The sequence below is a fragment of the Crotalus tigris genome, unplaced genomic scaffold, assembly GCF_016545835.1.
Source record: "Crotalus tigris isolate CLP2741 ecotype Arizona unplaced genomic scaffold, ASM1654583v1 scf7180000017666.379230911805:20528666, whole genome shotgun sequence".
NCBI classification, from domain to species: Eukaryota; Metazoa; Chordata; class Lepidosauria; order Squamata; family Viperidae; genus Crotalus; species Crotalus tigris.
The window spans coordinates 5,851,664-5,873,460 of NW_024096552.1; the positions used below are offsets into that span (position 1 = coordinate 5,851,664).

At 44.4% G+C, this 21,797-nt stretch overlaps 1 protein-coding gene across 2 annotated transcripts in view; it reads right to left on the minus strand.

Moving 5' to 3' along the window:
* ATF6B (activating transcription factor 6 beta) overlaps positions 1–21,797 on the minus strand; it is a 25,569-nt gene continuing 3,772 nt past the window's right edge. For both annotated transcript variants that reach the window (XM_039336631.1, XM_039336632.1), the window contains exons 4-16: positions 20,257–20,372; positions 18,305–18,434; positions 16,427–16,603; positions 14,524–14,711; positions 13,607–13,792; positions 11,080–11,171; positions 8,859–9,029; positions 4,095–4,202; positions 3,784–3,874; positions 3,521–3,591; positions 2,731–2,842; positions 999–1,083; positions 1–905 (exon numbers count right to left, since the gene is read on the minus strand). In XM_039336631.1, coding sequence (XP_039192565.1) covers positions 634–905; positions 999–1,083; positions 2,731–2,842; positions 3,521–3,591; positions 3,784–3,874; positions 4,095–4,202; positions 8,859–9,029; positions 11,080–11,171; positions 13,607–13,792; positions 14,524–14,711; positions 16,427–16,603; positions 18,305–18,434; positions 20,257–20,372 — 1,799 coding nt within the window. In that variant the 3' untranslated portion in view covers positions 1–633. The remainder of the gene's footprint in view (positions 906–998; positions 1,084–2,730; positions 2,843–3,520; positions 3,592–3,783; positions 3,875–4,094; positions 4,203–8,858; positions 9,030–11,079; positions 11,172–13,606; positions 13,793–14,523; positions 14,712–16,426; positions 16,604–18,304; positions 18,435–20,256; positions 20,373–21,797) is intronic.

The following is a 21,797-nucleotide window of genomic DNA, read 5'->3' on the forward strand; positions in this document are numbered from 1 at the left end:
TGAAATTTATTTGTAGCTATTCTTTATTTTTTTTAAAAAAAACCACAATTAGGGAAAATACAAACACACACACACACACACACACAAAAGACCCAGAAGAGCAGGCCTAAGTGCCACCAGAGCAATTTTGAAGAGGACAACATACACACTTCAACATGCTCACCAACTCGCGCTCTCGTTTTTTCGGTCTTTCCCTTTGAGGAAAAGAGAACACTCATCCTTCTTACACTCTCACACTTTCCAGCTCGCACATAGTAGTTGTAGACACCTCTTGTGTCCGTCCCTTATTTCACCCAGCTCTATCTCGGCCTCCCCCACCCCAAGGAGGCCGCACACATGAGCCAGAGGTTTTTTGGGGGCAATGCTGGGGCCCAGGCCTCTGCAGCAGCAACAGCTCAGCACCCCTCCGTTGAGCCCTCTTGGAAGCGGCAGTGGGCGTGGACCAAGGAACATCTTGAGAAAGAGGCTTGAGGGGGTGGGGGAGGAGAGAGTAAAGGCCCCCATTTCTGCCCAATCAGCGTACGGTACATCCATCCGTCGCTTGGGCAGAAATGCCCCGAGGAGCGGGGATATCCAAGTCCCTAGTTGGAAGAATGTCACTTCCAGAATTTCTTCACTTTGTCCAGACTCCAACTAGCCTCCTCCATGCTCCCCAAAGTACAGGGTGCGATGGGAATGCCGCCGAGCTGTGGACAAAGTAGAGCGATGAGACCGCAAAGTTGTACGGGGAGTTTTCCCAGAAAAGGCAGGCGGGGACGGCTGGGTGTGGTTGTCGGACGGGGTGCCTTGGCGTCTCAGGAAAGGGGGCACCGTGGAGCTCTTGATGTGGATGACCCGGGTGTCCATGACCTCGCAGTCGACCTGCATCATGACTTCGTAGCCCAGGGTGGAGCCGTAGAGGCTCTCTGGAGAAAAGAAAAGAGAGGCTGACATGCAGCCGCCCTTGGAAGGAGGGCAGCCGCAGCCCAGCCTCTCCCAAGACTTTGGGTTTCTTTTACCGTTCAGAGCCATGGCGGGCATCACCAGGGACATTTTAGGGCGAGAGGTCTTGTTGTGGCTGATGGCAGGCAGCAGCAAGTGGTCCTAAGGGAACAGGAAACATGTGTCAGGTAAGCAGTGGCCCATCCTTTTGGGCACCAGGGATCGGTTCCATGGAGACAGATTTTTCCACAGACCGGAGGGGGCGTTGTTTCATGAGTTGCCTGCATCCCACAAATGGGGCTTCGCTTGTTTGCGTGGACCGATTTCTGGCATGCCACAGACGGCTGCCGGTCCACAGACTGGGGGTTGGGGACCCCTAAGGTAAGGAACCAGAATACTGATAATTGATCAGAGCAGTATGTTTATTGCTATTGGCCTGTTTACAGGAATCTCACAAGACTTAACTGCACACTCTAGAACAGTGGTTCTCAATCTTTTTATATGGCGACCCTGGTCATAAGGACACGCCGCGCATGCGTGGCGGCGGCCACATGCGCAGCGGAGGCCACATGCGCGGTGCCGCCAGCTAAGAAAAAAGATGGCGGATCGCATTGTTTGGCAACCCCCGTAAAATGGTCGTTCGACCCCAAATGGGGTTGCGACCCACAGGTTGAGAACCGCTGCTCTAGAACAACTAGATAAGTACCCCAAAGTTTATGAGATTCTCTGTCACTTCCTCCCCTTCGGGGATTCCAGGCTAGGCAATCTCTTAACAACTCCCCTCCCCCCACTTCAGCTGTGAGACTTAGCTTTATCATTGACCCAACACCACTGGTCTCCTTGCAGCAGGCAGCTTGTAAAATTGAAGCACGAGGAGACAATTGTGGTGCTTCCTAGAGACTGGAACCGCAACTTCTCCGATTTCCAGCAAGAAGGGGAGAGAAGGACCTAAACGCTAACCCAGATTCTTCACCACTAAACAGACTAGATTTTCTTAAAAGGAATCGTCACTTTTCATCGGCGACTCCAAATTTACCAATAGGCTTGCCTTACTTTCCTTCATTTAAGTTCTTGGCCTTATAAAGGACCTATAATTTATTTTTTACCTCGAGACCGAGACACGGGCAGATTCTCACACTTCAAAGGAATTCCCCGTTTGCTTCCTTCCCTCTGCGTGCTCCCCGTCATCTGTTTTTCAGCACAAGAGTTCTAACCTACTTATTCAGCACGTGAATGCCTCCTCTATTGCTATCTTAAGTTTTCCTTGCAAGGGTTTTTAGGAAAAGCTGGATTCCCACATTTGAACACACTGCCTTGGTCTTCATACAATCAACCCGTACACTTAATAAAACAGCTAGTGTTTACAAACCATTCTTTGCGGCTCAACAGCACAGCTGTAATGGCATGTGGGAATAACCTTGAGAAATGAAGGGAAGAGATACAGGAGGGGTCTCCAAACTGGGCAACTTTAAGACTTGTGGACTTCAACTCCCAGAATTCCTGTGCTGGCTGGGGAATCCTGGGAGCTGAAGTCCACAAGCCTTAAAGTTGTCAAGTTTGGAGACCTCTGGCTTAGAGAACGATCAGATAAAAAGGGGGGGGGAGCCCACAACTGATTAAGGGGCAGAGAAAGAAACTTGGACAAGAACCCACCCTAACTGATCAAGCGGTAAACAAAGACAGCGGGAGATTTGTACTTTCAGACTTGGCAAGATAGTTAATGTAGCTGTACAATTAAGTAGAATTAGCTCATTTTGGGTTTCCTGGTTTACTTGGGAGGCTGACAAATGCAGACAGCTCTTCACTCACCCGACGGAAAGACACAACGTAAAAAGTATCCTCTCGGCGGTCAATGGCATCCATAAAGTCATGCTCTGTATGGTCGGGATGTTGATACACCTGTAACTGTCTCAGAGAATCCCTAAGAGAGAAAAAAAAAAAAAACAAGATACAAAGCATTTTTTCCTGACACAAGCACTTCACCAAAGCCATGGGAACAATGGAGACTGAAATGAAGATGGGCTCAGTGATACGCAGATGAGAGAAGAGATTAACAGGAAACTATTGTAAGAGATGACCAGGCTGAAGGAGAAGTCTTCGTGGCCACAAGTCCAGCCCTCCTTAAATTATGTTGACTCTTGTCTACCATCTATTTACTCTGACTGTTAGTAGTTCAGATTCTTGTAGAGAGCTTAACCTTACAACGAACCTATATATTAATTTGAATGCCCGGACTACTGATTTTCTGCACTTGACAATTATTTCATACCGGAAGGTGTCACAGTAAAGGTTCAGGAGGCCACAGGTGCCATAGTCCAACTAAGCAGGAACCATAATTAAACCTCCTTGAAATAACTGGAAAAGAGGAGATAGGATCTCCCACGCAATGGATCACTGCAATCATTTTCTCGGCTTATGTACGTGAGGGGAACAAGCAACTATGATACTATCGTAAGAAACCTTGCCGGTTTCAACTTAAAGAAGGGGAAAACCCACAAGTGGTAAGAATAGAAGAAACCACAATTTTCCCATTCAGATGGAGAGTCCAAACGAAATTCCCAAAGAGAAGGTAAGAAGATCTGCCACATGAGCCACTTACCCCTCGGGGTATTTGGGGGGGCTGGCTGGAACGTAGCGGGAAGGGCTCGGAGGCTTCTTCTGCGGCTTCTCCTGAAATCCCAAAGACATGGGTTGTAAGTAAGGATGGGAGAGATGCCTGGGAGAGGCACCAGGATTTCTTACATTTTAATTAACCCTCCTTTTTTTTTTTCTTTCGCAAGCTACCAGATATTCCTTTCCCAGCTTTTGGGGGTCCTGCTCAGTGCCCATTTTCCTTCCCCTCAAGACGTTGTCGTGTCCCACCTGGCTGCTCTGAGCTGCTTTGCGAGCTTGTAAGGGTTTCCTCCGGTTGATCTGGTGCCGCCGGACCCAGCCGCTAAGCTCATCTGCCAACCTAGAGGTGGGAGAGAAGTGATGGAGGATTATCTATCGATTTGCAAGCCTCTAAGCCAGTGTTTCTCTACCCTGGCAACTTTGAAGACATATGGAGTTCAACATGCTGGCTGGGGAATTCTGGGGGTTGAAGTCCAGATGTCTTCAAGTTGCCGAGATTGAGAAACGTTGCTCTAAACTAATAGCTAAGGAGTATCAACAACTTCCTCCACAGGACCTACCGGAGCGATTCAGTGCGATTGAACTGCCGGCAATCTGAAGCGAGGAACAGCTCGTCCAGGTCCCTCAACATGAGGTCCTTCATATCTGAGAAGGGAGCTGACAAGTTCCTGAACATGGAAGAGGGAGAAAAAAACAGGTATGGTCAAAATTCTCAGCGACTGAACAAGTAAAGCTGTCCGGTTCGTCACACAGCCGCCATGGACACCTGGGAGATTTGCTCTCTCTCCCCCGTTCAATTTCGCATCGCTGGGGGGCCCTGAAAAGGGCCAAAAGTCGCCCCAAAGAGGCGACCAGCAAAGAGGAGCTTTCGCTGGATCGCAGGAGAGCAGCAACTCTCCCATTAGAGCTGGCAATCCCTCCAAACCGGGCAGACAAAAGGACCGGCCATATTATTGAAGATTTGGGTTCTTTTCCCCCCCCTTAAAATAGAGGGGGGAAAGAAAACTAAAAAGATCTAACTAACTCTGAGATGACATTTGGTGGCTAAATTTGAGACTGTAACCTGCTATTCTTTAAGAGACTTGTTGACATATTTGAAAATAGATCAGATATAAAGCAACCTTGAAGCACCATCTGTAAGAAACTCAGCTCAGCTCCTTACTTGGTGGACTTTCTGATTGTAAGGGTTTTTTTTTCAGTTTAATGTACTACAATGGAAAAAGAACAGGAATGGATTTCTCCTACAGAGGAAGTACAGGAACAAATTCTTTATATGTTAAAAGCAATTATCCAAACTCTCCGTATAAGTCTGGATATGCAAACTCAAACTATGACTTCAACCAAAGAATCATCTATACAGAATTCTATAAAGTGAAACAACCAAATGCTATGATAGAAGACTTAGAGATAGTCAACTAATACAGACAATGGAAAACACAAAAAAGAAACTGATAATAGAGAACAAGGAAAGGACTTTTCTTATAAACCAGAAGGAATTTGAAGCTAAAAAAGAAAAACAGATGAAAGAGAAGATAAATACTTTGGGACAACTGAATCGAATTGGAAAAACAAAGAGATGACCTGCTAAATCAGCTAGCCCTCTTAAGAAAACATCAACTGAACACCTTTATCAATATCAAACAATAGCCACAACAATACAAGGAGACCTTTTTGATGATTTAAAAGCAAAGATGACTTGGCAGAGAAAAAAAGCTAGAATAAGACTGAAAGGGATTGGGGTTTTGATTTACACATGAGATCTAAAATAGAATATATCTAAATGGATAGGATATGTATTCTGAACACAAGATATTGTAACGATTTGAGATAAAGAAAATTTTGGTTATATAAATCTAGAAATATAAATATTGAAATAAGAATATTATATTGTTTTATTAGTTTGTTAAGATAGATGGTAGAATTTATATATAAGGTGTGTATTTTAAATATTAGATTATATGAGGAATTGTAATAAAGGAATTGTGCTTAATTAAAAATTTGGGAAAAAAATAAATATTAAACATTAAATTAAAATATTAAGGGAAAATTAACCATCAGGTCACTGATTGGCTAAAGGTTTGAACGTTTACAAATAAGATTTGAATTTAAGATATTGTTATGAGTTGAGACAAAGGTTAAGTAAAACTTAGAAGTATAAATACTAATAATTAAATTTGTATATTGGTTCGTGGTACAAATGCTGATGGTTTATTTATTTATTTATTTTTTCCTCTGGAAAGGAAGGAAGGAAGGAAGTAGAAGGAAAAAAAAGAAAAAAATTATTAGTCCCAAATAGGAGATAGGAGACTTAGAAATTGGGATCATTTAAAATCCGGAAATGATAAAGATTAAACGTTAAATTTAAATATCAATGGGAAATTAAAGTTAAGAAAAACCTATTAGGTTATTGTCTAAAACAGTGGTTCTCAACCTGTAGGTCGGGACCCCATTTGGGGTCAAACGACCATTTCACGGGGGTCGCCAAACAACGCAGCCCGCCATTTTTTTCCCCCTTTTCCTTAGCTGTGCTACTCCCTTTTATTCTATTGGCTTTTCAAAGCCAATAGAATAGACTCTCTTGAATAGAGTCTAATTCTATTGGCTTTTAAAAGCCAATAGGAATTGTCCAGGCTGTCTCTGCCCTGCTGAGCCCGCCAAAAGTCTCATTCTGCAAACGGTGCTGCACCAGTTGAGTAGTCCTTGACTTACGACTGGTTGAGTAGTCCTCGACTTACGACCGGTTGGGGGGTCATGGCATTAAAAAGGTTGAGAACCACTGGTCTAAAAGATGGAATGTCAAATTAATTAAGACATGTATAGACTGAAGATTATTGATGAATACTAGAAAGATATTTTTTGTCTAATTGATAGAATAAGAACTGTATTGATCTGATTATGACAGTAGATATTATGGGAGAAAGAGAGGGAATTAGTTGTTGTAATACTTTTGAGATTTGCACTGACGATATTCAAATGTAATGGAATTACTGTGCTCAACCGCCACGCTACTTTTCAAATATGTAAATGTAATATTGGAAAATTAATAAAAACTTGGAAAACAAAAACAAGTAAAGCTGGGCAGAAAGAAACCCACACCCCTCGTTTACAAACAAGAACCACTTGCCACAAAGCATGACATCAGTAGCTCTTGAAGCATTCTGTTCTACTAATAAGTCATCGTTTTAAAAAATGTAGATATAAATGCATCACTGTCAGCCCTTCAAGGTAAGCCAGACAAGAAGCACCAACCTCGAGTATTAACACTAACCCTTATGGCAGTGTTTCTCAACCTTGACAATTTTAAGGCATGTGGACTTCAACTCCCAGAATTCCACAGCCAGCATTGCTGGCTGTGGAATTCTGGGAATTGAAGTCCACATGCCTTAAAATTGTCAAGGTTGAGAAACACTGCCTTATGGTAAGGTTACGAGGACAGAATCTTGCAAAATTGAAAGTACCTTTCCCCATTTTCTTATTTTTACTTTCCTCAAAACCAGAGAGGGCCACTTCTGGTGTTTTCTCCATCCTCAACCCTCCTTCCCACATAAAAGTAAAGGTAAAGGTGTCCAGTTGTGCCTGACCCTGGGGGACGGTGCTCATCTCAGTTGCTTAGCAAAGGGAGCCAGCACTGTCCGCAGACTCTTTCCACGACCAGCATGACTATATGCCGAGGGGGACAGAATGCTGTTACCTTCCCACCAAGTGATATTGATGTATCTACTCGCATTTGCAGGTTTTTGGATCTGCTAGGCAGGCAGGAGCTGGGGCAAGTAACACCCCCGTCGTACGGCGCTTGGGTCTCAAACCCAGGCTGTTAGCTTTCCATCTGACAAGCTCAGCATCTTTAACCGGCTGAGCCATCGCGCCCCTTTCCTCCCCACATATCATTACAATGACTTAGATGTCGTTCCTGTGGTTGAGCAGGAAGATACTGCAACTTAAAAAAAAAACCAAAAGAAAACAGGATCATTCCAGCAACAATAGTACTCTAAATCAGGGCTCTTCAACCAGTGGTACGGGTACCACGTGTGGTACATTGGCACCTGGCAGGTGGTATGCAACCATCCTAGAAAACTGATAGCAGGGGAGGGGAATGAGCTGAACCAGTGGTAGCACTGCACCAGCCTGAGTGAGAGATGGCTGGAGCTGCAGGGCTGTCAGGGCTAAGTGGAAGCGCCAGGATCAGCGCTTCTTTGGGGCTGTCGGGGCTCAGCAGAAGCGCCAGGATCAGCGCCAGGCTCCAGCTGGAGCTCGGCACTGATCCTGGTGCTTCTGCTGAGCCCTGAAGAAGCACCAATCAGCTGGAAAGCAGCACTGATCCTGGTGCTTCTGCTGAGCCCTGAAGAAGCGCCGATCAGCTGGAATGTTGCAGCATCTCCAGGGTCTTGTAATTTACTTTCAGATGCTTGGCAACTGATTCAAATTTATGATGGTCACAGTGTCCCAGGGTCATGTGAAGTGACCAAAACCTGCTGCAACCACCCAGCAGATGGGGGGAATAAAAACCAAACATCCCCCCACCCCACTCCCGCTGCGAATCCTCAACAGAAATGCTCACAACAATGAAAGCAGGTGTCTTGCTAAGTTGTGGCTTGGGGGGCACTTTTTTCAGTGCCACTGTAATTTCGAACAGTCACTAAGTGAACTGTTGTAAGTCGAGGACTACCTGTACCTGAACAGTCACTAAGCGAACTGTTGTAAGTCGAGGACTACCTGTACTTTATCACTTTTTTCCTTTTTTGGGGGGGGTCATCAAGTTTTTGACACCTTGCTAGGCGACTGGTGGTACTCGGATATTGCCATATCCTAAAAGTGGTACAATGGGTGAAAAGGTTGAAAAGCCCTGATCTAAATCAACTCTTTCTCCACCTCAGCAATTTTAAGATGGGTAGACTTCGACTCCCAGAAAATCTTTAAAGTTGCCGAAGTTCAGAAACAACGGAGGGAAATTGCGGCCAGCTACTTCTCGCGACACATTATTTCATTTCACACTTTCTGCCTCCAAATTACCGGACTTGAGGCTTGCCTGGCCTTGCCAGGGTCTCCTCTTGCGGTTCCTCTTGTTCCGCCTCTGGCATTTCAAGAGTCTCTGGTGTAATGCTTAGAAGATGCCTCTGGCCTGGGCCAGACTCCTGTTCTTGCTTGGGCTGAGACACATCTGCAACTTTGCGTTCGGTGATGCTGGAGAGATTAAAAAGATGGGTAGACTTCGACTCCCAGAAAATCTTTAAAGTTGCCGAAGTTCAGAAACAACGGAGGGAAATTGCGGCCAGCTACTTCTCGCGACACATTATTTCATTTCACACTTTCTGCCTCCAAATTACCGGAATTGAGGCTTGCCTGGCCTTGCCAGGGTCTCCTCTTGCGGTTCCTCTTGTTCCGCCTCTGGCATTTCAAGAGTCTCTGGTGTAATGCTTAGAAGATGCCTCTGGCCTGGGCCAGACTCCTGTTCTTGCTTGGGCTGAGACACATCTGCAACTTTGCGTTCGGTGATGCTGGAGAGATTAAAAAGTGGAATCAGGTCCCAGCCTCTTCAGATATTTTATACAGAATTATTTCTGGCCCACATAATCTAGTGAACTGATTCCAAACTACCATCCTTTTGCAAAACATCAAGTGCCATGTCCCCGTAACCCCCAAAGAGTGGGCTGGAGTAGATTCTTTCTGAATCTGTCCCAACTGGGGAGGGGGGGGAGATCACGTGAAGAAGATCCAAGATTGTCCAGTACTCTCATAACTATCAAGAAAGTAGCACAGCAGAGAAATAAAATCAATAGCTTTCAGCAGGAGGAGCTTTCAGCAAGGCTACAGAAGACAAAGCAAGCTCTCATAAAGCCACAAATAAAAGTCAGAAAATTATGTACCACTTTAAAGGCCGCACTTTTGGGGGACCAGGGTCCATTTGTCAGAGCATAAAGTGAGCAGAGGGAAGAAGTCAGAGAGAGGGACAATGACTTATTAACAACATGGCTAAGGCATGCTCTTTAAAATGCAGACTTTAAGTCTGCAGCAATGTTTTTCAAACCTGGCAACTTTAAAGATGCGTGGAGTTCAATTTCCAGAATTTCCTGGCGAGCATGCTGACTTGAAAGTCCACACATCTTAAAAGTTACCAACTTTGAAAAACGCTAGTCTACAGACTCCAAAGGCATGATCAGCAATTCAACACAGGATTCTCTAATATGAGAAAAATATTTTTTTAAAGCAAAAAAACTAAGCAGCTTTTAATTTAGAAAGCAAACGAAAACTAAAAAGCAAGCAAGCATTTTTTTAAAAACTCAGGAGTCATCAATATGCTGTAGGCTGTAGGAGATGAGCAGGGAAGGTTAAGCACGCCATCAGTTTAGAGTCCTTATGTTCCCACAAGAAATCTAAGTGTCAACCTCCAGCTCGAATATCAAATAAAGAACAAGATTACCTTCATTTTTGAAAATCTTACTGATCTGGCATAGGCGAAGGAAAACTAACTCTAAAATCCCAAGGCATCTAACCATAGAATATAACAATGATATTCCCAGCCAAAACCCCCAGATGTCCACATAGCTCATGTAAACAAATTCTCTTTGTTATGAGAACCGTCTGCTATCTTCTTCACACCTGCTTAATGTCCTTGAAAAGTTTCCAGACAGCCTTCCCTCAGCAAACCTCCGAAGAAGTGGAGGGGTTTCGTTTCTCTGACTAACCCAGTCGAAAGCATCATGGAGGAGATGCTTACTCTAATGCAGTGGTTCTCAACCTGTGGGTCGGGACCCCATTTGGGGTCAAACGACCATTTCATGGGGGTCACCAAACCAAGCTGTCCGCCATTTTTTTCCCTTTTCCCTAGCTGTCCTACTCCCTCTTATTGGTGGCCACACCCATTTGGGGGTCACCACAACATGGGGAACTGTATTATGGGGTCACGGCATTAGAAAGGTTGAGAACCACTGCTCTAATGGCAAGATGAAAACAAAGAGGCACGTAGCTGCCCAATTTTCACTCTTGACACTAAGTCCAGCTCTCTGTGAATTCCGTTGACTCTTTTACCTAGCCCTAATTTGGTTTGACCATTAATAGATCAGATTCTTGTGTATAGGTAACATGAAATAAACTTTTGCTGCTTTGAACTCTACTCCTGTTCCTGCGCCTGACATGAATGCGATCTACTAATGGTCGACCAAACTGGCACTAGATAAGGGTCAACAGAATTCACAGCGGGCTGGACTTAGATCTCTTGTGGGAACCTTAGAACTCTAAACTTTAACCCCACTCTCATGTCTACTTGCTCATCTCCTACCTAGGCTCCTACATACTCTGTAGAAGTGACTTCAACAGACAGGCAACATTCTTCTCAGAAGCAGGTCAACACAAAAAGAAATCCTTCTGAGCCATTTTACTGAACAAATACGAACAAGTCTGCCCACACACACGCACACCTACAGCAGATGAAGCTGACTATCCAAGCAATGTGACAGCTTCGAAGGGCTTCCAGATGGAGAATGAGGAGCGACACAATCTCACAACCCAAGCTGAGAATGGAGCCCCAAAAGAGCCAGGACATCTCACCTGACAGGCCCAAAATTGAAGGCTATGAAGAGCAGCACAACCATGACACAGATAACTTTTCGGTTCCCGGAGCCAAACTTCAGATCGCTGTTCTATATGGGAAGACAAGCGAGTTATCGGGCATCACGGCGCACCGCATTCAAAATTTACAGCTCCTTCTAATGGAATTGTCTGAGTCAATGTTGCAGCTTTTCCCAACTCCTTGCTACATACAACAACTAATCACTAAGTTATCCTGGCTGAATTTGCACCATCAAGTTGGTCTTGACTCTTAGTGACCATGTGCATAGATTTTCTCCAGGACAATCTATCCCCAGTCTGGTCTTTCAGATCTTTTAATAGTGCACCTAAATTATCAAACTAACACCTATCAGAATTGGAGAAATGAAACCTGCCAGAACAAGAAGGTCATAGTAGCATTTTCCATTGGACTGTAAGATCTCCCAAAATACAGGAAATATTTCAAAATATGAAATATTTTGCCAGCACCTGGCATTCAAGCTTACTAGGAACTGGCCTGTTCAACAGTGAAATAATATTACACTATACCAGGGGTAGGCAACCTTGGCTCTTTTATGACTCATGGACTTCAACTCCCAGAATTCCTGAGCCAGCTATGCTGGCTCAGGAATTCTGGGAGTTGAAGTCCATGAGTCATAAAAGAGCCAAGGTTGCCCACCCCTGCACTATACCCTATAACAGTAGAGGAAAAAATGAGGAATTAAGTAACCGGGCTCCTACTTAATATTAAACTATACCATGGTTTGTTTGGTTAATTTTGTAAATGGTGTTATATTCAAGAAGTCAAAAATACAGTAGTCCTCAACTTACGGCCAGTTGCTTAGGGATCATTTGAAAGCTTACAATGAACTGCAAAAGAGATACTTATGACCCGGATTTGAAGTTCTGGCAGTCAGGCCCCATCCCCATCCATTACCTGATCACATACTGGGCACTCAGCAACCAGTCCTACATTAAGGCCATTTGCAGTGTCCCATGGTCACATGACCACAATTTACCTCATAAATAATTTCCAGCAAAAAAATGTCCATTGTGGACAATAGGGTCACATAACAACGCTGTTGTAAATGATTGCAGATTCGCTTCACAAACACAACAAAAAATGCTGTAAAAAATTAACAAGGTAAGAGCCGAGGTGGCGCAGCAGTTAGAGTGCAGTACTGCAGGCCACTTTAGCTGACTGTGTTCAGCAGGTCAGCGGTTCAAATCTCACCGGCTCAAGGTTGACTCAGCCTTCCATCCTTCTGGGGTAGGTAAAATGAGGACCCAGGTTGTTGGGGGCAAATGTTAAATACTATATATATATATATATATATATATATATATATATATATATATATATATATACATATATATATATATATACATACATACATACATACATACATACATTGCTTACTGGTGTACACCGCTTAAAGAGTGCTTGCACTTAAAAAGCGGTATATAAGTCTCATAAATAAATAAAATAAATAAATAAACAACGCTTAACAACCAGCATGAGTTACAACTGTAATTCTGGGCTCACGTAGGGTCATAACTAGAGATCTACCTGTAAAGAAAGCTCCCCAGCTCAGGGGGAAAAAAAAGGTGGAGAACAAATCAACATGGATTGTCCCAGAGGTACAAGGTAGCTAGCTAATAGCAATATATTGCTTCACAGTGGTTGACAGCCCTCTCTAAGCGGTTTACAGAGTCCGCATATTGCCCCTCAACAACCTGGGTCCTCATTTTACCCACCGCGGAGGGATGGCAGGCTGAGTCAACTTGAGCTGGTGAGACTCGAACTGCCGAACTGCCGGCAGTCGGGAGTCAGCAGAAATAGCCTGCAGTACTGCATTCTAACCACTGCGCCACCAGGACTCTTAATGTTCTGAACTGCAGCATTTCAGTTGGGAGGTAGACGTAATCAATCACAGCGATCTTCTATTGGAGAGGTCCCCAACCTTTTGGACAACAGGGACCGGTGCCGTGGGAAAAGGTTTTTCCACGGACCAGAAGGAGTGTGGTTTTGTGTACTGCCTGCATCCCATGGATGGGGCTTTTTTTTGTTTGTGAGGCCCGGTTGTTTATTTATTTATTTATTTTTGAGACTTATATACCGCTTTAAGTGCAGGCACTCTCTAAGCGGTGTACACCAGTAAGCAATGTATATATATATATTTACATTGCCCCCAACAATCTGGGTCCTCAGTTTACCTACCCCGGAAGGATGGAAGGCTGAGTCAAACTTGAGCCAGTGAGATTTGAACCGCTGACCTGCTGTACACAGTCAGCTAAAGTGGCCTGCAGTACTGCACTCTAACTGCTGCGCCACCTCAGCTCTTGTTGGCATGTTACGGACCGGTGCCGGTCTACAGACCGGGGGTTGGGGACCCCTGTTCTATTGCATACCCCATTTGAAAATCAAACAGTTCTCAGCTAGTGTCCCCATGATTTGGGGGGTAATAATGACAATGTGCTTTCTTAATAAAAGCCACAAGTCTCATTCCTGCTGGAAAGGGCTCACCTCATCCAAGACACCGTCTAGCCGGCGTCGAAGGATAGCATTTTCCCGCCGCAGCCGCTCGTTCTCCGCTAAGGCCTCTCGCAGCCGAGATTCCAATCCTTGGAGGTATTCCTTCTTTTTTCGGCGCGACTGACAAGCCGATTCACGGTTCTTTATCATCCGCTGCTGTCTTTTCAGGACCTTGATCTTGAGCAAATTAGTAAGGAAAATAATATTCATATCCATGGTATACAAGAAAGAAGGGATGAAGTTCAGGATTCTTTGGCATCTACTGTGGAGAACCGATTGACACATATTTTTTTTTCTATACTTGTTTTCTGGAACTCAGTTCTCCATTTTGCATCAAAGGTAGGTCACACAGTTCTTTGCATCCTCCAGATCCTCCGCTGACTTTAGCTCAATATTCTGATTTGTTCACCAGGTAAAACTTACCTTGCTTATCTTATTTTCTCTTCTGCCACAACGATTAGCAGCAATTATAGACTATAAATTTGCAAACTGTTGCTATTGTACTTATTTCTCTTTTTGGAGATGGTTAAAATGTAGGAGATTAACAGAACAGCCTGGCTATTTCTGATGTGTCCTGTCCATGTGAAGTCCTTGGTGCTCCGTGGTTGTTTGCAGACATTTCAATACCTGACTAGGTAACATCATCAGCATTAGTGAGGGCAGGCTTTGCTTTCTGCTTCTGTTTTCTGTTTCAAGCAGAAAACAATGTCCTAATTGAGGAACTGCCAAGGGAAAAAAATACATACCTACCAACATGGGCAAGGCAAAACAATGTCTATAAACAGAAAACAAACTCCATTCCTTTCTAACACTGATGAGGTTACCTAACCGGGTAAGCAAACAACCAAGCCCGGGATTTGAAGTTGCTGGAAGAGAAAAGGCTCTGGAACTAAGGATTTCAAACTTACATCAATCTCTTGGTTGCAGGGTCCTATCTGCGCCGGTGCAGGGATGATAGTTTTAGCTTCTGGCTTGGGGATTGAGGGTGCTGGTTTAGGTGAGAGAACCTCCTTCACTGGAGACTGAACCTTGATCAAACCAGACACTGGGAGATGCAGTAGCTCAGATTGGGAAATCACAACACTCTGTGCTGGAACTGAGGCAAAAAAAAAAAAAAAGCCACAACACTTCTTCACATACACCATAGACTTCATATAGCAGTGGTTCTCAACCTGAGGGTCGGGACCCCATTTGGGGTCAAACAACCATTTCATGGGGGTCGCCAAGCAATGCAGTCTGCCATTTTTTCCCCTTTTCCTTAGCTGTGCTACTCCCTTTTATTCTTTTGGCTTTTGAAAGCCAATAGAATAGACTCTCTTGAATAGAGTCTAATTCTATTGGCTTTCAAAAGCCAATAGGAATTGTCCAGGCTGTCTCTGCCCTGCTGAGCCCGACAAAAGTCCCATTCTGCAAACGGTGCTGCACCAGTTGAGTAGTCCTCGACTTACGACCGGTTGAGTAGTCCTCGACTTATGACCGGTTGGGGGTCGCGGCATTAAAAAGGTTGAGAACCACTGTCATATAAGAAAAGTCCTTTCCTCAGAATGCCTCCCTTCCCCCCCCCCAAAGTAAATAAGCCTGCGTATCATCCCATATGACAGTGATGGCAAACCTTTTAGAGACCGAGTGCCCAAACTGCAACCCAAAACCCACTTATTTATCACTGGGTGCCAGGCGGGCATGGCTGTGGTCATGGCAGACTGGGTGGGTGTGGCCAAGGTGGGCATGGTCACCTCAATGTTGCTCATGGGGTGGGATGCCTGTGGGGGCTGGGCAGGGTTCGGGGAGATGCAGGGGGTCTCTGGCAGGTGGGGCAGTGGGCAGGAGGCTTGTCCTGCGGGGTGAGGTGAGGCAAGGGTGAGGTGAGGCTGGGGTGCCGGGGCAAGGCGAGGTAGGGGCCGGGGCGGCTGCTGCCTGACACCATCGGCCCCCGCACACAGAGGCCAGCGAGCGCATTTGGGCCAACAGTGTCCATCAGCCACAGCCTGCCGGCCCCTTGACCGGCGCACTCCGGGGCTCCGCAGCCCACCACCAGAAGTTAAGAGAAGCCACTTCTGAGCTGGACAGATGGCCGACAGCTGAGGAGGCGATGCATTGGGTCATGCCCGGGAAAAGAGCATGCGAGGCCAGGAGGGATGGGACGGGAGAGGGAAACCAGCCATGCTGGGATGCATCCGGCCACGTGGGACTTGGCGACTGGTTGAATAGGGACGGTTGCCATCTCTGGGGCATGGCGTGCGTGCCCACAGAGAGGGCTCCAAGTGCCATCTCTGGGACATGTCCCATAGGTTCGCCACCACTTCCATATGACATTTTCAGTCTGTACACATTCAGCTACGGAGTAGAGAGTTGGTCTCTGACAGAAGGCCACCTGAAGAGACTAGAAGCATTTGAAATGTGGATTTACAGGCGGCTGTTATGTATAAGCCGGGTTGACAAAATCAGAAATGAGGAGGGGATAAGCCGCCTGGGAAAGCCAAGGGAAATCATCAAAACAATTTAAAAACGAAAATTAGAATATTTCGGACATGTGACACCTAGACAAATATGGCATACTCCATTTAATCCTCCAGGGAAAGACTGAAGGCAAACGAGGTCCAGGCAGAAGAAGAACATCGTGGCTCCAAAATCTAAGGGACTGGTTTGGATAAAACTCAGCAGCACTTTTTTGTGCAGCTGCTGATAAAAACAGGATCGCCAACATGATCGCCAGCATCCGATAATGGATATGGCACAAGAAGAAGACGACACATTCAGCTACTGGAAACTGCTCCATTAACGTCCAAAAATAAGTCCCCAGGGTTGGCTTACCTGAGATTGCAGGGTTGACAGTCTGTGACTGGGTTACAGGTACTGGCTGTAACAAGATGGTCTTACTGGAAGAGGTTGCTGGCTGTCCTGGGACAGTGGTCACCACCACAGGTTTTGGTTGAATGGGGGGTTTCCGGCTCAGAATGCTCTCTGTTTTATTGGGAACGGCTGGTTTTCCTAAAGCAGAAGTTCAAACAACCTATAAGAATCTGTTACAGTTCTTAAGAGTCTTACTCAATTAATTGTACTGAAGAAGCCACCTTGATCTGGGAAGTCAGCTATTACCGTCTTGAAGAAGGAAAAAAAAAACAGAATAGGAAATAAATAAGAGATCATATATTTATTGCTCCCTTTCTTCATTGAGTTCAGTTCTGACACTATTTATGCCTGTATTATTTATCTACTTCAAATGAGGCCATTTGATACTTTTCCTTTTAACCAAAAAAAATGAAGAAAAAGAATACACAAACTTACAAAAGAAGAAACATTAAAAAGGAAAAAAAACACGTATCAAATGTAGATGTGCAAATATATATATATAACATTTATTCAATATGTTATCAGAAGTACTTAACACGGTAAGTAAAAAAAAATATAGTCTACACTGAAAATTAGATTCTTGCTAACAAATCATGAACATTCACTAACGATCTAACAACTACTGTGGATGAGGTGTCAACTCTTAGGATTTAAATTATAAAAGCTGATGTGCAAAATACAAAATGTTGGTTTGGTTCAGAAAACTAAATACATGACCAAGAACTGGAAGGGCAACACAGAGAATGTGAAAAATCTGCAGGGGATATCAAGGCTCACCTTGTACACTATGAAAAAACAGAACATGTGTTCTAATACCTATAAGGCAGTGGTTCTCAACCTTTTTAATGCCGCGACCCCCCAACCGGTCGTAAGTTGAGGACTACTCAACCGGTCGTAAGTCGAGGACTACTCAACTGGTGCAGCACCGTTTGCAGAATGGGACGTTTGGCGGGCTCAGCAGGGTAGAGACAGCCTGGACAATTCCTATTGGCTTTTGAAAGCCAATAGAATTAGACTCTATTCAAGAGAGTCTATTCTATTGGCTTTCAAAAGCCAATAGAATAAAAGGGAGTAGCACAGCTAAGGAAAAGGGGGAAAAAATGGCGGACTGCGTTGTTTGGCGACCCCCGTGAAATGGTTGTTCGACCCCAAATGGGGTCCCGACCCACAGGTTGAGAACCGCTGCTATAAGGTGTTTCTTTCTATTTAAAGAAAATACATTAACATTTGTGCTTGTTTGTATGTCACTTTCTTTCCAAAAATAAACTAAGAGAAGCTTTAAAAAATAATAATCTTGAACACAATTTCTTGGAACAACATGGAAAGTATTTTCCTTTGACTTTTTCTTGGATTTCCCCCCCCCTTTTTTTCCCCCCTGATGTGTTCTATAGATCTGGAATATTTTCTGGCAGTTTCTCTTGTTCGTGCAAATGCAATTAATCAAACTCCTTCTAAACTGTTGAGAATGAATGTCAGGGACATGGGCAGCTCACATACAAAGTGCCCATCAATAAAAACATCATCTCCTCAAAGGTCTCATCCCCACCCAGAAAGAAAAACTAAGGAGAAGAGGATATATAATATCTGGACACAACATGCTGAGAGACAAACAGAAAATGTCTGATTATTTCGTTATACTTAATTTACTTCCCAATCCATTCACCGACCCGATACTCAGGAAGATTTTTTTATTGCACAGGACACCACTGCTCCAGAAGGTGTATCTTCTTCATTGGTTATGAGCACCAATGCAAGCTCTGAAGTCATTCCACAGTTACTAAGTTCAGTGCAGAAGCAAGAAATAAATACTTGCTGCTACACGATTCTTCTACAGCATACCTGTCTCAGAAGCTGGGACTACATTTATGTGTACCGTTCCAAAGGGAGGTAAAAGGACGTCTCCAAACATGCACGGAGGGGTGGGAGGATGCTCTGTCTTCACTCCAATCACATCACCTAGTCCAGCAACCTGAAAGAAAAATGGAAAGCTCAACGGAGGAATTAAGTTTCTCCATTTTGATGCCTCTCAAGCATCTATATATATATATATATATAAAAGCCCACTTTTTTTTTAAACAAAGGCATTTATATGCTTTACAGGATGGTTTTTATTTACTATTTCTGGCAATTTTTGATGACAACTATTACATCTTACCGGTTATATGGAGTAAAGGAGGCGTTTCTTCACTATCATGGTGCCTTTGTAAAATAAATAGAGGTACTTTGATTTACTATTATTCGTTTGTCAACTATTGTTAGTGGTTACAGTGTACTGACAGGGTCATGAAATTAAAATCTGGGCACCTGGCAAACTGGCATGTGACCCTTCCTCTCCAGCAGCCCCCCTGAAGGAGAGTCGCCCCTGACCATGGCCCACAAGGAGCAGCGCAGCCAAGGACATGGCAGCCAGGCAGCGTAGACAAGATTCTGCCCCCACGCCCCATCATGCACAGTTGATGCTGCAGGGCGTGATCACCATAGCGCTGCTGGGCTGCCTGGGCGATCTGTGGCGGGCCCTGGAGGCGGTGAGTGGCCCTGCGGGCAGGTGGGGCAGGGGATGGGGGGTGGAGTGGGGGTGGGGCAGAGGGTGGAGTAGGGGCGAGGCCAGTTTTTGGGCACTCAGTCTCTAAAAGGTTCGCCATCACTGGTATAGGGTTTCCTGCCTGAACAGGGGGTTGGATTAGACGACCTCCAAGGTTCCTCCCAATAATAATAATAATAATAATAATAATAATAATAATAATAATAATAATAGTAGTAGTAGTAGTAGTAGTAGTAGTAGTAGTAGTAGTAGTAGTAATGGATCATCGCACAGTCAGCCAGATGTTCAGATTGGATTTGGCATTTTGTCTACCTATCAAGTACCCAGGACCTGGGATAGGCAGATGTGGATGTTTGATGGTATTACAGGTATCGTCACAGGATGGAAGCAGTTCCTAGTAAGGCCGCCTTTTGCAATTGACTAATAGCGAATTTGTCAATGCCAATGGTGTTCAAGTGGTGCTCCAGTTGTTTTTGGATTGCACCCAAGGAGCCTATCACTATTGGTACTATCCTTGCTTGCTTTTGCCACAGTCTTTCTATTTCTATTTGTAGGTCTTTGTATTTTGTTATCTTCTCCAGTTCTTTCTCATCTATTCTGCTGTCTCCAGGGACTGCCACGTCCACTATCCAGACTTTTTTGTCTTTCTTATCGACAGTTGTTAAATCTGGGGTGTTATGTTGCAGGTGCTTGTCTGTTTGAATTCTGAAGTCCCAGAGCACTTTAATTTTATCATTTTCTATGACTTTCTCTATTTTATGATCCCACCAGTTTTTGCTTATAGGCAAATGATATTTTTTGCAAATCTTCCAATGCACCATTGTTGCTACTTTGTCATGTTGTTGTTATCATTATCATTATCCTTATTATAGTTGCAGCATCCCCGGGTCATGTGATCACCGCTTGCAATCTTCCCAGCCAGCTTCCAACAAGCAAAGTCCATGGGGGAAAGTTAGATTCACTTAACGACCGCAGGATTCATTTGACCGCAGTGATCCGCTTAACCACCATGGCAAAAAAAAAAACTAACAACATAAAATCGGGTGCAACTCGCTTAGCCGCCTTGCTTGGCAACGGAAGTTCTGATCCCAACTGTGGTCTTTTTCTTCCAGGAGTACAGTTCCGACGCTATTTATGCCCAAGTATTATTTATCTATTTCAAATGAGGCCATTTTGAAGGACTACCTTTACGTGGATTAACGTTTGGGCACTGTGCTTTGTCTACAAAGGGATCTCTGAGGAGACCTACCTGCTCTGAGAGTTCGGCGGAAGAGGAGCCTGTCGCAGAAGAATCGGAGGAGGCCACCGACGAATCGGAGCAGTGAGACGAAGCAGGGGAGACTGGCTCAGATTTTACTTGCAACTCTAAAAAAGGGGGAAAAAAAATACTTAGGCACTTCCCCTGCCAGCCTGCTGATCCAAGACAAAAGGAAACTGTGTTTCCTCTCTGCCTCTCATACATATTATCCTTTCCCACCTACCTGTCCTCCCCACTTGCCATTTCTACAGTCAGCTCTAAGGGCTGAATCCCAAGGAAACCACCTTTATGGACTTCGCACCCCATTCAGCTTCAACTACCGTGCCACCAGTTCCCTCCAGCTGGGCCAACAGAAGAAGCAGATCTCTCATTCTTGCCCACCTGAAAGCTGTAACGCTCTGAAGGCATGATGAGGCAGCTATACTTTCCTGCCTATAACACCTAAAGGACAAACAAAACCCCCAACAGCAAGCCCAGAACCCTAGAGCTGAAGAGTTATCAGGTCCAAAAATTACCTTCTCCTCAACCCTAAGGCCATTTCCCCCCTCTTGAATGATAAAAGAATCTGATTATCCAATGCAGATTCACATTTCTTATGTCTTAATTCAAAAACCAAGGCATGGAAGAAATCAACAAGTAACCTTGTCATCAGAAGTTAACCACTCTGCAGAATTGCTCATACCACAGCTGCACACTGCTACTTGTAAATTTAACCTTTAAGACACAGGAGGATCTGGACAGACTTGAACACTGGGTGCTATCTAACAAAATGAAATTCAATGATGAAAAAAGGGAGGTTCTACATTTAGGCAAGAAAAACCAAATGCACAGGTATAGTATAGGTGGCACCATGCTCAATAGTAGTAACTGTGAGAGGGACCTTGGAGTCCTAGTGGACAATACTTAAATATAAGCCATCAGTGTGCTGCAGCTGCCAAAAAGGCCAACACAGTGCTAGGCTGCATTAACAGAGGGATAGAATCAAGATCACGTGAAGTGTTAATACCACTTTACAATGCCTTGGTAAGGCCACATTTGGAATACTGCATCCAGTTTTGGTCACCACGATGTAAAAAAGATGTTGAGACTCTAGAAAGAGTACAGAGAAGAGCAGCAAAGATGATTAGGGGACTGGAGACTAAAACATATAAGGAACGGTTGCTGGAATTGGATATGTCTAGTCTAATGAAGAGAGGGATGAGGGGGGACATAATAGCAGTATTCCAATATCTCAGGGGCTGCCACAAAGAAGAGGGAGTCAAGCTAGTCTCCATAGCACCTGAAGGCAGGACAAGAAGCAACGAATGGAAACTAATCAAAGGAGAGAAGCAACCTAGAACTAAGGAGAAACTTCCTGACAGTTAGAACAATTAACCTGCCTCCAGAAGCGGTGAATGCTCCAACACTGGAAGTGTTTAAGAAGAAACTGGACAGCCATTTGTCCAAAATGGTATAGGGTTGGACTAGATGACCTCCAAGGTCCCTTCCAACTTTATTATTATTATTATTAACCTTTAACTTTTTCAGACATA